This window comes from Neomonachus schauinslandi, chromosome 11, assembly GCF_002201575.2.
Source record: "Neomonachus schauinslandi chromosome 11, ASM220157v2, whole genome shotgun sequence".
Lineage (NCBI taxonomy): Eukaryota > Metazoa > Chordata > Mammalia > Carnivora > Phocidae > Neomonachus > Neomonachus schauinslandi.
Genome location: NC_058413.1, coordinates 101077526 through 101094054, shown reverse-complemented (window position 1 = coordinate 101094054; position 16529 = coordinate 101077526). Strand labels below are relative to the sequence as shown.

The following is a 16529-nucleotide window of genomic DNA, read 5'->3' as shown; positions in this document are numbered from 1 at the left end:
TATTTTCCAGATTCATGGATATACTATTTGTAAAATTATTATTACTTAAATGGCTCAGTTTTCCTCTGCTCTCTCCCTTTTAAAATATTGTGTAATGCGGTTTTATGTGTCATGTAAGAGGCCAGGCACCATCTGGTTGGGGGTGATGGTGGCTGAGGGAGTAGGGAATGGGTTCTCCACCCAGTAGGAAAGATTGTGGCCTCTCATAGGAATCTCTTTACTATGGATGCTCTACAGATGGCCTCTTAAGGGGAATGATTCTCTGAGAGAGTGCCAGATGACCAGATCCATGAATAATCGATTTCAGATGCACGCCCTACAGAGGAGCAAAGACTCAGCCACGATTTGTGTATCACCAAAGAACAATTTTAATATTAACATTTTAGTAAGGGATGATATGGCTTATCCAGAATCCAAATTGGGGGATCGGGAGTAACCTATAGATGGGAAGATCCAACTCACAGCCTCTGGCCTGATCCTGTTGATGGCCACCACCAATGCTGAGCACGTAGTGACAACAGAGGAGAGCTACAGGTGGGCATGAAAGCCAGGCCCATGGGGGAGGGGGTGGGAGGGCAGAGAGAATTCAGTCTGGAGATGAAGGTAGGGCTAGAATAGGGAGGCTGCTGTGGCTGGTGGGCCCAGAATTCAAGGAACCTCTTTCCAGCCCCCCTTCAGAATCACTGTATCCCAGGGTCTGAGTGGAGTATATCTAGAGTCAATAGTATTTTTCTCTGCTTATGTGCTTAGCTCATCCAGCACAAAATCAGCTCCTTTTCCATGAAAGTTGACTTTAATTGAGACTAAGTAATACATACTTAAGATCAAGGATCATGGAGCCAGATCTGCATGGGTTCAGCTCTTGGCTCTACCTCTTACTGGCTTTGTGACCTTGGGCCAGTGACTTACCCTCTCAGTTCTCGGCTTCTTTGTTTGTCCCATAGGATAATAAAATTACCTATCTCATAGGATTGTTATGAGGCTTACACGAATTCAATAAAGTGCTTAGTAGGGTGACTGACACATAATAATTACTATATATTTATATATATCCTTGAGAGTGTGAATTTTTCACATGACCGAAACCAAATTTAACAACTCTTTGCATTGGTTGTTTGAGAGATTATAAGCCTTTGTATCTTCAATAGCCCAGATGTGCTTAAAGCTACAAACACATAAGGACATTTTTGAAAGACACGGGCAGGATTTGAAATTCTCAGGATGAAGTTGCACGCTAGCATTCTCCAAATTTCTATTTTCTGGGTGTAAAGAATACAACATCTGCAAACAACAGCTGGACAAATATTAGAACATATAATTCCAACTTCTTGCCATGTTGGCAAAAGTATTGGGTGGGAGAGGAACAATTCTCCTTTTATCAAAGTACGTTTTTACAGCTGGAAGAAAAGAAGTTAGGTGAGTCATTTTGTGAAGGCAGCATTTCAGGAGAGCAGACCTAAGGAAACATTGTCGGGGCATCCTGGACACAATCAGATCGCGTGCAGCAATTTATTAAGAAGGCCTGGGTTCTTGAGGCAGATTGATAGATTTTATGTTGTTCATCTGGAGAACCTTAGCTGAGTTCCAAAAACCTATTTGCGTCCTTGCCCAGCACTTCAGTAAGTCAGCTTCATGCAAAGTGCTGGCCTGAAAAAAGGCCAACAACAGGAAGGGCAGCCAGAAAAGGAAGCGGGGAAGCTGAGCTTCTGTGAAAAAGTGACCGCGGTGTTGGAAGTAAGCGGGCATTTTAATTGGCTTGGGACAGAACTGGCAGAGCACCTGCCATTTGTCCGGCTTTCTTAACTGCACTTTAATAGAGCAATTCTCTTACTTGATGACACCTGCTCTTTTGGGACAGAGGTGAGCCTAGGGCAAAGCAGGTAAAATAGCTACTGAGGACACACAGAGGAAATAAGACACAAAAGCAAGAAGGGCCTTGGGGCGGGAGTCAGCACGTGGGGCCAACACCACAGGTCCGCAGCAGGGACCCTGGGCGGCCACCACCGGAGTGTCCCATCTGTAAAAGGAAGGGGTTGCAGATGATGCATCCGGTCCTCTCTGGCTCTACTCTCCTTTGTTACTAACAGCTTTACGGTTCTGGCCATGAATCCAATGTAGTGGAAGACTGAGAAGTCACAGTGTAACTAGACCTGCGTTTGCCACCCCTTGGCACACACGCCTGCCTTCAGCTGCGTGCTCCCCAATGCGAGGGGCCGTGGAACATTCCCGCTTCCACCCCTTATGGACTGGGTGAGACCAGGCTAATGCCCACTAGGAAAGGATTTCACTCCTCATCTGGAATCTGGCCCTTTTGAGACTCTACAAGTATACTTTTGACTTTTTGCTGCTTTGGAGAAAAAAAACATACATAGTAAATTCTTCAATGCATCTCCTTCCTTTATGACCTTCTTCTAAAATAAGCAAACAAAAAATAAACAAGCATCTTTTTATCAGAGCCAGGCAGGCTTCTCCCCTGTGTCTGATCTGTGGGCGTGGTGTGGAAATTGTTTGGGTCCATCTTGGCCTGCTTAGTATCCCACTGAGTCATTTCTTCCCACTACCCATTAAAGAATGCTCCAGAGAGCTCCCAATAAGAACCGTGGGCTTTCTTGGGGATGGGGATTGGAGGTGGGAGTGAGGGCCTGGGCACCAGCATGAATCTGTTACTTCTGAGCAGATTAAACCAACATGTCCATCTTCTTGCTCTCTAACCAGGAGCATAGGACACCAGGATGTGACTTTAGTCAAGACTTCTAGCTGCTAGGTGGTTTGTGGGGACAGCAGTGATGGCTTAAAACCGCTGACTTCTTTCTTTCTATAAAAGTAAACCATTTGATCAGACCTAACAAAAATGCTAATTTGACCCAGGGAACTGGGGAGGCCAAGAGAACTGAAACCGTTACATGCCTTGGCTCTGTGTTCTGACATGAAGCCAGTCCCATGAAACAGAGACGGCACCCAATTAGTCCTGGTTCCCAGGAGCTCATATGATGTATGATGCTAAGAAATAGAGCCTCCTGCTTCTGGCAAGTGATTTTGCTGTTTGGCTACCAGAATTCCGTAGGATAGAATGTCCCGGGTAATGGGATATCAGATTAATCACGGAGGCTTCGGTTGTGCAGGGATGCTCAGGACTTTTTATTCCTTATCATAAGTTCTATGATAGTATCATATGACATGGAAAACTGAAGAATTCTACAGCCATATTCACCTTCTCCACACCTCCCCCCATCACTTTGGAAGAGCCATGGGACTTGAGGATGCTAAAGAGAATTTTCACCGGGACTATTTATTGCATGGGTTTTGTAAGGAAACATTACCCAGTTTTGGAGGTTTTATTAAAATGAAAGACTTTGGAAACCTGTCTGTTATATGCACCCCACATCTCCTTCAAGTGAATTTGGTTTAACAGTGTCTGCATAAGTCTGCAACGTATGCATATGGCTTTATCTTGACACAGGGAGCTTTGGTTTCTCCATTCTAATGGAGAATGAATTCTAATGGAGAATGAACCTTCCACCACCTCATCTTTCCTTCCTCTTCCAGTCTTGAATTCTGCTCTGACCCATCTGCTGTGTGCTGGCGTTCTCAACCAGGAAAGACCACAGCTTTCTGAAGGGCTTCCTTCACTCGCTAGGCTGGCTGGCATTCTGGGGGATGCCGGGGGTCCAGCTCCTGTGGGTGCTTCCCACAGAGGGCTTCCCAAGGGTTTGGTTATAAACTTAGTTGGCCTGGGAACCCTATCTAGAAGACTTCTGATGTTTAGGTTTAGATGGGAATTAGAATTTTCAGCACTTCCATAGATGAGGCCCCAACGGAGCAGCCCTAAGCATGGCTTCTAGATGGTTTCAGTTGCTACTATGAGCCAGCTTTAAGCAATGAGGATGCTTCCAGTGGCAGTTAGAATATGGTCTGCCTTTGTGATGACATTATACAGACCCTGAAGCCAAAATCTCTGAGAACACGTATTTTACAGTTCCTTTAAAATGACATTTAACTTTTGGGTTAATATTTGAAAGTGAAACAGCCTACCTCATTTTCTTCCTCTGCTCAGCTGCTATGAGCAGTACCTCCAGCCAGAATTACAGGACTCACGTGTCAAGTACGGGCGAGACTCCTTCGTCATTACTAATTGTTGATTTGTTTTTCTCTCCCAAAATGAGATGAATTTACCTATGTCTAGCTGCTTCCTGCCACAGTAGCAATCTGATTAGTTGCATTATTCTACACACACACGTTTATCTAGGCTCACAGCGGATGCACCATATGTACACATAGATGTGAACACACACACGTATGCTGTAATAGGTGTCTGTGTGTACAAGTAGTCGTAAGAGGTCCCTGTTATCTTATTCTCACTACAAGCATTATGGGGAATTTTGTTTGTTTGCGGGGTGTGTGTGTGTGAGTTCAAAATGCTGTCATATATGTACCACCATTTAAAAAACCAAAGCCTAAGCTGGTGTTTGGTACTTTTCATACATTACTTTTCTAAATCATCTCAACATGCCTATGAGATAAATAGGATTGTTGTGTTCATTTACAAATGTGGCAAATTGGCTCAGAGATTCTCGAGTTGCTTGGTGTCCAAGCCGGGATTTGGGCCCAGGCCTCTCTGACTCCAGACCCTGACTTCTTAACTATGGCTCTCTCCTGACATTTAATTATCATGACAGTCCAGCCACACAGAGGCAGTCTTACCATCATCTCCGTTTTACAGATGAGAAAACAGGCCAAGGTGAAGTGGTTTGTCTAGAGCACCTGCCTTACTGTTTTTTGCCTTTGATTGAATTCCGTCATCTTGTATACCAATAAAGTTGTGACTGGCAAGTAGAATTTCCTAAATTAGTGTAGAGAGTGGAATTGGGCCACCTGACCAATTGGATCGTTCGTGAAGGTTACTTTATCTTAAACCATAAAGAGAAACATTGCTTCCCTCAAAAACCGTGATCAAAATAATTTCTTTGGGAAGGGTTGTAAATAAAGATTTATGAAGAATAATAATACACAGCAAGCATAAAATGGTTAGTATGTGCCAGACGCTATTCTAAGTGCTTCACATATATGAATTCATTTTGTCTTTCCAACAGCCCTATGAAGAGGGTTCTGTTTGTCCCCATTTTACAGATAAGAAAACAGAGGCACCGAGAGGTTAAAATACATGGCAAGATCACACAGTAAGTGGCACAGCTAAGATTCACACTCAACAGTCTGGTCCAGAGCCCTGGGCCTCAGCCATTCTCCAGTACTGCCATCTTGGTTTTGGCTTTACTTTCATTGAGTTTGGCTGGTTTAGTAGTGAAGTTACCCTCAAGTACTTTGCTAATAAGGAGAGCAAACTGCCAGAAGCAAGTGGGGGCCCCTCAGTTGTTACACTCTTGGTCCAGATGTCTGGCTTTCCAATAGGTATGGTCACATGAAAGAGATTTAGTATTAGTTATAGTTGAAAAATAAAAAACAACTCTCCATGGAAGTGGTTAAGTATGGTGATATTCAAGGTTCATTTCTAGAATAATAGCTAACAAAATAAATTCATAAGTGACACTTTGATGCCTTTTTCAAAAAATGCCTTTTTCAAAAATTCTTAGCTGTTATTACATAGGTTCTAGAAAATTCCCTTACCTGGTGCATAGTTACTGATCACATTAATCCTCTGTTGTTCACTCTTCTCTTAAATTGGTGACGGGGACGTCTTCTTACCTTGGCTCTGGCCTGCTGCATACCTGCAGTCCGTCTTCCTCAGCGATCAGCATCTTTATCACCATTTAACAAGAAAATATTTTCAATTAGCCACGGGAAAGACCTGGGTTTACATTCTGCTGTCAGCCCCTACCTTGTTAAGCACATTAGAATCTGAAAAGAAAACCAGTAAAAATCAAACTACAGCAAGAAGTTGCTGACTCAAGTGAAATCTGTGGTCTCCTTCTTGAAATCAGAATAATTTTTCTCTGTTGCTTTGCTTTGGTAAGATTTCCACCTCTCCTGATAAGTGCCTTAGCATGTTTTATGAACTGAAATCCGAATTCACTTTCCTTTAGCAACTAAAGGAAATTCTCTTGCTTCTGCTAGAAAGTTGAGAGTCCCCAAACTTCTCTCTACATCTGAAGCTGTTTGCCAAACAAGTTTGCCTCTTTTTGGACATAGCATCGGTTTTTAAAAAACATTTAAACAGGAAACACATTTGAAAATGTACAAATCTCCCGCAAGTTTATTTTACTTTTAAAATCAGATGGGGGGGGGGGGGAGGGGGGCGGGGGGATCATTCTGTTCTTAAGAGAACCCTTTTCCTGTCTGCTCACAAGGGATCAAAGAATATAGGAGAAATACCTGCAGCTTTCGACTCTATCCAGCCTGGGTTGGAGTCTGGACTCCACCATTTCTACTACTTATGGCCCCGAGCCTCCACCTCCCCATCTGTGAAATAGGAGTTACAATGCTATGATCATCTGTGGGCGAGGAGGCCAGTTAGAATCAACCAGAGTAGAAAGGAAGTCAGCAACTTGACTGTAAGATGTTTGTACACTCTGCTCTTTCTAGCCCATGATTTGGCAAGAGAGCAAATGCTAAATACTAGGTCATAATGAGCCTATGAGACAGCCAACCAAAGGTTAATGGTAGTTTTGGGGTATAGAGGGAATAGCTGGAGTCTTAGAATCAGATGACTTTGAATCTTAACTGCTCATTAGCTGAGTCGCCCTTGGCTAGTTATTTTGCTTCTCTGAGCATTAATATTCTCTTGTATAGGATGGAGACAATAAGGTGGGCCTTCTTATGTCTCCAAACTGTTGTGAGCATCAGACAAAGGAACAGAGTATGTTTTGTAAACCGGAACGTGTGATCTAGCTGTAGGGGGCCATGGGGGATGATGGCCCTTCAGATCCAAACACCCATGCATGTAAGCGTCTATCTCTGGATGCATCTAGGATGGAGTAGGATAACGCATGGCCTTCTTGCAGAGCATTTGTGCAAAGCAAGAGTTGAGATACTTTTTCTGGGAGAAGGGTTTTCCTAGGTTTCTTTAAAGGTATGAGTTATGCCTGGTTAGGAAATTTCACTTATATGTGCAACTAGAGAAAGGCAAAAGTTGAGGTAGGAATTTTTATTGCAAACAGTGAAAGGTCTAATAGAGTAGGAGGATGGGGCAACATGAAGCAGAGGGACAGAGTTTGGAGAGTAGAGCAGGATTTCCACTTGCCATTATTAAACCTAATAATTCAAGGTTCAGCATTTGGGGAAGAATAATCAGCCATTGTGCTACAGTCAAAGACATCCAAGTGTTGACTTTCAGAGAGTCTGGGGTTCCTCTGGCCCGGCTTTGACTCTGGTGCTTTGAAGGAGGAATCATACTATCTTTTCCATGTGTGCCGGGAGTCTAAGTGGCTATGTCTTCTTTAAAAAACTTCTGTGATGATGAATGTGTGCGTGGGATCTGCTTAAGCTGGGAATTCCTTTGAAATTCTTGTTTCTGATTGCTCTCCATGGCCCAGAGAAGGATACTGGCCACATTTGGGTATGAAACTCTTGAGCCTAGCCATGTTCTCTGGCCCCCGGAGAGTCATGTTCTGTTTGAAAAGAGCTGAAAAGATGAAGGCTGTTTTTTCACTTGGGATAAGAATATCCTTCTCAAAGCAGTAAGGGCTCTGTGAGAATAACAGGATCCATATGTTGAAGCTGGCAGCTAATGTTTAGCATATGGGCCAGTGAACCTTTCAGGCAGAAATATGCCTCTAATTCTCTAAAGAATGCCCCAGTAAACTCCAGAAAGGACCATTACGTAGGTGATGGATGCCATAGGCACAGCTCCTGGGCCTTCATGGGCCATCATTCCGTGGAATGCGAGCCGTGGACAGAATGGAAAGGTCTTGGTTGGCCTTGCGATGGATGGCGCTGGCCTGCGGCCCTCTCCGTCAGGCCCCGTGCCCCCAAAATCAGCTTTGTTCTGTTAGGGGAGGGTGCATCTGAGGGTCGTTCCTCACATTCTCCAGACTGTTCGTCAAACCGGATGAATGGAAACTTTTTGTCCCCTACCCACAGAGGCAGCACTGTGGAAAGAACACTTCCCTGGGAGCCGGGGGGGCCTGGGCTCTACGGCCACCACCACCCTGGCCCTAAATAGAGGTGACCTTAGCGAAGTCACTTTATCGCTCTTTCTCACCTGGAAAATAAGCAGGTGCAACATGGTGCTGGTTGACTCCTTCTGGCTCCCTCAGTTTGGAGCTGAGCGCACCTACTCGGGCCAGAGGAAAGCGGTGGAAACACCACAGCTAGAGACACCTACACAGGGTCAGGTGCCCTCGCAGCTCCGTGTGCTGCGTAGCATTTCGTTGCTCTCTGTGAGAGTTCAGTCCTGGGCCGGGGATGAGTCATCGGCAGTAAACCCAGTGAGGGAGTGGCTGGCTGCCCCCGGATTACTACGGTATTTCTTCCAAACCAGCATTTGGACGTCTGAGTGCCCCCCTCCTGTTCTCACGGTGGAGCACTCAGCATCTTCCCCGGGCCTGAACTCTGTGCCTGATTCCTCACTCTGCGCCCTCCCTCCTTCCTCCCGCAGTTCCTTTCTCCACCAGGCCACCCACCTCTCCCCTGCCTCCGCTGCTTCTCGGCGGTCTGCTTTGTCTGTTGTAGGTGGCAAGCAAGGCCGCGCCCCTGGTAGCCTGGTGCTCCCCACGCTCGCCTGGCCAGCCCCGTGCAGGTCCTTTGATCCCTCTGCTCTGCTGAGTGCACCGCGGTCCCTTCATCACGGGAGCACAGACTGAGACGACAGTGGCTCTGCCTGCACGTCCGTCTCCATGGCAACCAGCAGGCCCTCCGTTCTGCGGTGCAGAGAAAATGGCCGTTCGAAGGAAGGGCTCGCTGAGTCTCTATTACCCGGCCTCTTGAGTCCCAGTCCCTCCTCCATATCCATATCCACTTGAAGAAGCTACATGCGTTGAACCAAATGTCCATTAGCTTTTAGCTTTCCGATTTACTTTACCTAAGAGGAGGGGAGGCAAAGGAAGTTGAATCCAAATGGATAAAAGCATTTTTTTCCCTGCCCTAACGCTATATTTTCATGAGGAAGAGTTATCTGCTCCGAGCAATATACGAGGGACCGAAGGAATACGGCAATCTGTGGGATCCAGTGCAATGTATTTTGCCTTATCAGTGGAGAGGAATGACAGAGCATGGGGATCGTCAAATAGAAATTCAGCACAAGTAGCCAGGAGATACAGGCTACAGCCTGCCAGGAGGGCACCCGACTAGTTGGAGTGATGATGCTGCACGCTGTCTCCCCTTATGGAAAGAGGGGTGGGGTCCCCTAGTCACGAGGCAAGGTGAGCATCTGGCATCCCCTGCTTCCAGATCCATCTGGATCGTCACAGTGAATCCCCCACAGTCATGAAGCACGGAGACATGGGAAACTGGAGGGTCCCTCGTCACACAGCCATGGGGACGCTTTAGGCTGATTTCCAGAAGTAACTGATCTGTTATTTCTGTGAATCCCAGAGGTGCTGCTGTCTGGAGCAGGACCATGGCCTTCTCAAGAGGTCAGAAACATGTAGAGTGGGGGGGGTCACCCCCAATCTCCCAGGGGACCCCGCGCTGTCTGATAGGGGATAGCCGTTCCACAGGGAAGGATCCGGACCGTGTCCATTCCTGGCTTCGGCACGGGAACCATGGATTCTTTGGTGGTGACAGGTTCTCAACCCAGACCACATCCTCCCTTCACTCTTTCCTAACGTGAGCAGGGAGACCCCATTTTTGAATGGAAGCTCTGGGTTCCCTTCTCAAAAATCCTAATGTGTGTTTCAACCGGACGTTGTCTTTTCCAGTTTCTCTGCAGGTGGATATCGTCCCCAGCCAAGGAGAAATCAGCGTCGGAGAATCCAAGTTCTTCTTATGCCAAGGCAAGTGCCCTGTGCCTCACTGCATTTAAGGAAAGGCCGCCAGCAGAGCAGTAGCCAGTTGGCCCGGGTGTTCGGGACCAGAGGGCCAGCGAAGCTCTTAGGCCTCTTCCTTCCCCTCACAAAGGCTTCCCCAGCACAGTGAGATGTGTCATCTGGGCTTCTGCGTGGTGATGGAGGAGATCTAGGGATTTCCTGAGGAAAGTTAGCACAATTCCCAAAATAGTGAATCACCCGGGTCCCCTGCTCTGTACCCAGCCGGAGTTCTGTGGGTGACGCGGGAGAACAGTGCTGCCTCAGAAACCATGCTTCAGGGGGTCAGCGCAAGGCTTACTTCTTAGAATCTCCCAGGACACAGAAATCCAGGAAGGTCTGAAACTTGCCGGAAAGGAAACTGAGCACCGCTGTCTCTTGTGCCGTGAAAATGTGGGTCCCGGGTTTTCCAGGTCTGTTGTGAATACCGATATTCTGTCCCATTGCCCCCCACCAGAGTTCTGGGGTTTGTCAGACCTGGTGCCCTTGTTTTTTGTTTAGAAAATTTGCCCCATTTCCACAGCTCAGATAACATCAGGAAACGTCCTGTGGAGGAGAAGCTTCCAATTAGGCTTTGGATTCTCCGAATGTGACAGGACTGGGATTCAGATCATGGAAGAACCAGGGAAGTTGAGCTGAGCTAGGTGTAAACCATGACATTTAGCAAGCAGCTTTTGGCAGGGAGGGGCCTTTAAATGCAGTCATGATTTGCGTTGGGTGAGGTGCCTTGTGGCCGCCGGATGTGTTCACTCCAGCTTTGCCTTCATTACAGCAATTTAAACGATCTGGAGACACAGCCGTGGAGCCCACAGCACATCTTGCAAATAGCGATATTTATTGAAAACATGATGGGCCCTGAAAGGAGGACGGCTTCATTTCCATACTAAGCATCTGTGCAGGGCTGGGTGGTGTGGCCCGGGGAGGGGCGCCGTGCAGAGAGGCAGGGCGCCGCCGTGGCCGCCGGAGCCAAGAGCCCTTGTTCCCGCACAGTGTCTGAGACCACTCAGCAGCGGCATCTGCCCCTCCTCGGTGCCCCGGGAAAAGGACGCATGGGTGATTCTGGCTATCTTCTTTGCAGGATTGAAGGAGATGAATCTGTCTATCTGAGACGGGGTGCTGAAATGACAGTCGAGCCAGTTTGGGCCAGCAGACGCTAGAATAAAATTGGTTGGAATCCACACTCCTAGACTAGCTGGTGTCTCCTCCTCCTCTCTGGAGACCACAGTCTGAGCCCTCAAGAACAGGCTGACTAGTTGGCTCAGATGCGCCAGGCCCTTGAGCTCAGATCCTAGACATGAATCCCCTCTGCCCCCTCTTCTATGAGGCTGGAGCTCCTCTCTTAGAGCCTGGCACACAGTAGGTCCTCAGCAAATACCTCTCCTCGTCCCTCACTAAGGATAGGCATACTCACGAGGGGTCATCGAGTTCTTTCCCGTCACTGTGAGTGGTGTTTTGTGCATCACAATGAAGCACAGAAGCCAGGGGAAGGCGGTGTCACGTCCTCTGCATGAATGCTCTCCCTCCCCGGTCATTGGGCCCGATGACCTCTTGTTCGGTAGCTGCTGCTGAGTACCCACAGTCACCCTGGAGGGGACTCTGTCTTTTCAACTCCCACGATTTGAAAATTATTTCTTCCTCTTCAGTGGCAGGAGATGCCAAAGATAAAGACATCTCCTGGTTCTCCCCTAACGGAGAGAAGCTCACCCCAAACCAGCAGCGGATCTCCGTGGTGTGGAACGACGACTCTTCCTCCACGCTCACCATCTACAATGCCAACATTGATGACGCCGGCATTTACAAGTGTGTGGTCACTGATGAGAGCGGCAGTGAGTCAGAGGCCACGGTCAACGTGAAGATCTTCCGTAAGCGCCTCCTCCATCTTCTTCCCTACTCCCGGTCCTCTCCTTTGGCTAGGAAGACGCGTGGGTAGCAGGCAGAGTGGGATGGCAGCCAAGGGCTCCCTGAGGCCTTCCTCCTTCCCACTCTCTGAGTCTTTTCTGAACTGAGCTAAGAGCTCCAGTATGTTCTTAAATGATCCTGGGCCAACTCAGAACTCACAGCCCTGGGTCACGTGGGTCCCAGCTGCCTCCCTCTGGCCTCCATTCTCTAAATTCAAATCACACAGTTCCCAGAGGGCTGCTAAGGGTGCCCCTTCCCTTCTCCAGGTACTGGCTGGCTATCGTACAATTCACGTGTCCCCTTTTATTTCACTCTCCCCTGCTGCTAATGGAGTCCAAAGGCTCGGTGGGGTATGGGGGATTATTATCTGAACACTCTGGGCCACTCAGAGCAGGCAGTTCCCATTGTCAGTGAAATCCAGGCTGGAGGTGGCATCTCATTACCTTGTTATCATGCATCTGTCTCATTGGCCAGTGTAATGGTGGGTGACAGCTAATGGAACAGTATTGATTGCCATAGTATTTAATCCCATTAAGGCTGCCTTTCTTCTGTTGTGTTCTTCAAAATGTTCTCTGCTCTAGGAAAGCTGGGTTTGGGGTGTCACACACAGTGGGAGACTGATGACCAATCATTGTAGACTAGGTGTTGTACCAATTCATTGCACCTTGCTTTGTGCTTCATTGGCACCATCCCACAGGGCAAGGGACACTTGGTAAAGAGACTCCTTTACCTCCATAGATCCTTTTCCACACAAAGTATGATAAATTTAGCACTCAGTGAATAGACATTGACTGCCAAACATTGACGCCACATTCCCCTACTTAAACCAGCTGCTTTGCCGGGCATCTTGGCCAAGGATGGGGTGGGACCCTCTCTTGGGCCACTGAAGATATGGGTTGAGAGCTGCCCACAGCTTGAATCCAAGCAGTATGGCTCTCGCAAAAGGGGGTCTGTGTGGGGCAACCAGCTGTTTTCCCTCATTCTTCTCTTGCTCATTTTCCAGAGAAGCTCATGTTCAAGAATGCACCAACCCCGCAAGAGTTCAGGGAGGGGGAAGATGCTGTGATCGTGTGTGATGTGGTCAGCTCCCTACCCCCCACCATCATCTGGAAGCACAAAGGCCGAGATGTCATCCTGACGAAAGATGGTGAGGCCTGAATTCCCTGGCGGCTGCCCTAACCCCCAAGCCACAGGGTCCCTTAGGGTTTCCACCTCAGCCACCCTCCGAGGCATTTCAACCCAACCTCAGATCCCAGTGTCCCACAGCCCTGTGCGTGTTCCAGGTCCTGAATGCGTGACTACCCAGAGCTTGTACATTCAGGCACTTGACCTTGTCTCCAAAGAAAAAGATAAATTTCCAGTAGACTTTTGCTCTTGGCTCTCTGTCAGTGCCAGGGCCACATGTCTTGATTTCGGTGTAAAGCCACCTCCCCCCAGCCCCAGAAGATTGCCGCTAGGGAAGAGGAAGGGCCCTGCAACCTCCCTGCAGATACCAGAATTCTCTGACTGACCCTTGGATGAACCCACCTCTTGTCTCTTCTAGTCCGATTCATAGTCCTGTCCAACAACTACCTGCAGATCCGGGACATCAAGAAAACAGATGAGGGCACTTATCGCTGCGAGGGCAGGATCCTGGCACGGGGGGAGATCAACTTCAAGGACATTCAGGTCATTGTGAACGGTGAGGAGATCCGTTCTTCCTGCTCTCTCCATTAGTACCGCCTGGGTCCCCCAAATCCTCCAGAACTTCCTCTTTGGTCTGTTAAATAAATCCCATCCTGACACAAGCATCTATCTAAAGTGAATCCCCCCTCCCGGTAGAGCCTCTGGCTTGTTTTCTTTTTTCTTAATACACTTGCCTTTTGGGTCTCCCTCAACTCGGAGGACTTCTACTGCAATTCTTGAATGTCCTTCATTGTCTTACAGCACTAGAAACTTTTCGCCATGCTTTCTAATACTTATTCATCCTTCCTTGTCCTTGAGGTTACCATAATTGTGAGATTAGTCCCTTGGTTCAATGTTCAAAGAAAATATTATAATCAATTCAGTCCTCAGAATAGTCAGAATCAGGGCCACGGGCTTATTAATCTTAATCTGCAATGTGTCACATAAACACACCCGTGGAATCGATCTGACATTTACAAGATGTTTACAGGAAATTATAATGTCAGTACTAAGAAAATAAGTAAATCGTGGTTGAATTGTTTTGGCTATTGATATATATTTTTTGCCAAATTCTCCCCCTCTCATTCCTTTGTTAAAAACTGTTTGTGCACAGGGCTATTTTTGACAGTCCCAGAGAAATGTCACTCAGTGAGCTGGTGCATTTTCAATTGGTATTAACCATCTAACCACCGAGAACAGGCATTTTCAACTTTTCCCAGAATCAAGAACCCCCTTTTGGATGTTAAGTTCTACTTACCATGGTAGTTATAAGATTAATATGCATTAATTGAAAAAATACATCATGATAAATAGCTACTATAAGCTGAATCCTATTTTAAAAGGAATAAGACCTATTAATGTAGCTTTTAAAGCTATGTTATTAAAAAACAATATTATGTATTACATATAATGATACTTTGTATTGTTGAAAAACACTGATGCATGTTTGTGGGTGACTTATTCAGTTTGGAGTAATTATTTAGGACACATTGGAATTTAGATCCCTTATACTAACTTTGCAGCTGCCTAGAACTCTTGACCTCGTGGCCGTGACCCTCTGACCTGAGGTCCCCTGGAAGTGCCTCCTCTCCAGGCTACTGGGTTCCTCTAGGTTTTCACAACCCCCCCTGACAGCTCTTCTTTCCTTCAGTGCCGCCCACTGTCCAGGCCAGGCAGAGCATCGTGAATGCCACCGCCAACCTCGGCCAGTCCGTCACCCTGGTGTGCGATGCCAAAGGCTTCCCAGAGCCCACCATGAGCTGGACAAAGTAAGAAACTGGCTCGTGCCTTTTATCATGGACTTGTGGAGAAGGGAGCATGGAGCCTGCTCTGTGTTGGCATGTCCGTGGCATGGGTATGGGCTGCTTGGGAAGATCAGCTCTGGGTGCAGCCTTTCTGTAGATTCCTACAGAAGGAATCTATAGATTTTGTAGATTCTGTGGATTCCTGTCTATAAGCTTCTCTCGCCTTGTGCATTGAACCCCTTCCAATGGGGCAGAACCAGAGGGCGTGGCCTTGGAGGCCCTCTTTGGAATGTTTGTAGGTAGTTTATAGCCCTTGGAGAGAAACAGAGGTTTGGGTAGAGGAAGCAAAGGTGTGTATGTGGAAGTATAATTTGGGGTGTTGACGTTCTGTGAAGACTGAGTCTTTCCCATGGGCTCAGTCTGCATTCTGTGGAAATGGGTTAAAAATGAACATTTTACTTCTGTGGTCAAAATCATGGCACTTGGCATTTCTGCACCATGTAGGGATGGGGAACAGATAGAGAACGAGGAAGACGAGAAGTATGTCTTCAGCGATGACAGTTCTGAGCTGACCATCAGGAAGGTGGATAAGAACGACGAGGCCGAGTACGTGTGCATTGCCGAGAATAAGGCTGGAGAGCAGGATGCGTCCATCCACCTCAAAGTCTTTGGTAAGGACGGTGGGGTTCAAGGTCATTGTTCTGCCACAGTTCCTCTTACCCCGCACACTCCATCCACCAGCAGGACCCCCTCCTCCAGCAGGACCCCGTCCTCTCTGCCTTGGAATCTGTTCCATCTCCACGTCTGCCATCTCCACCCCTATGCCCGAGTCCACGCTGTCTGCCTCCTCTCTTGGTCAGTGACACAGTCTCCACCCCGTGGTCCCCTTCTGCCCCTCCTCACAGTAGCCAGAATGACCTCAAGCACCAGTCTTCTGTTTAAAATCCTCCCATGGCTTCCTGTTGCAACCAGAATAAAATCCAGACTGCCTGCCCTGGCCTGTGAGACCTAACCTGAGCTAGCCCCTGCCTTCCTTTCCAGCCTCGTCTTTCCTCCACTTTGCTCCACACTGAAAACTCTCCAACCCCTCAGGCCCCCCTTCTGTGGCTCAGCCAACACTGAGCTTGTTCCTTGTCTTCGGGACATTGCACTTGATACTTCTCCTGCTTGGAATGTCATTCCCCCACATGTGCTCTGAGCTGCCTTCTGCACCATTCAGACCTCAACTCAACCCGCCTTCTCGATGAGTCCTTCCTGCACTACCCTGGCTAATGCACCACCACCACCCACCCACCTCCGCTGAGCGCTTCCACTGATCTGACTGTATCTTCTTCACCACACTTGTCCTGCCTGAACTGGCCTCATTTCCATGTTTGCTCTGGGGATTGTGGTCTCCGACCTCCACGAAGCATGTAAACACCAAGATAGCGGAGTGCTGGTTGTTCTGTCTCTCTCCTGCTTTATCTCTGCCACTCCCAACAGTGCCGGACTTGGGAAGGCCCGTGGTAAACAGTAGTGACCAGCCGGCTGACTGCCTGTGTCCCCCTTGCTTCTTTCCATGGCCCATGTGAAACGGTGCCACCAAAGTCATGAGAAGAGCCCCTAGTCTCTATTCACTCCCATCTCGACAAACTCGGTTAACTTCCATGCATTTGGAACTGAAATGCATTTTGACCTGACCTTGGAAAGAGAATTTGTGGCAGAGAAATGCTTAACCTGTTGGCTTTCAACACTTCCTGCTCATGTTTTTTTTAAAATGACATGGGATGCCTGGGTGGCTCAATCAGTTAAGCATCCAACTCTT

General features: G+C 47.7%; 1 protein-coding gene across 4 annotated transcripts in view; it reads left to right on the top strand.

Annotated features, from left to right (window-relative positions):
• NCAM1 (neural cell adhesion molecule 1) overlaps window positions 1-16529 on the top strand; it is a 297885-nt gene that overhangs the window by 225378 nt on the left and 55978 nt on the right. For all 4 annotated transcript variants that reach the window (XM_021696579.2, XM_021696578.1, XM_021696577.1 and 1 more), the window contains exons 2-7: window positions 9813-9887; window positions 11561-11779; window positions 12820-12963; window positions 13360-13497; window positions 14632-14749; window positions 15230-15396. In XM_021696579.2, the coding sequence (XP_021552254.1) occupies window positions 9813-9887; window positions 11561-11779; window positions 12820-12963; window positions 13360-13497; window positions 14632-14749; window positions 15230-15396 (861 nt within the window). The remainder of the gene's footprint in view (window positions 1-9812; window positions 9888-11560; window positions 11780-12819; window positions 12964-13359; window positions 13498-14631; window positions 14750-15229; window positions 15397-16529) is intronic.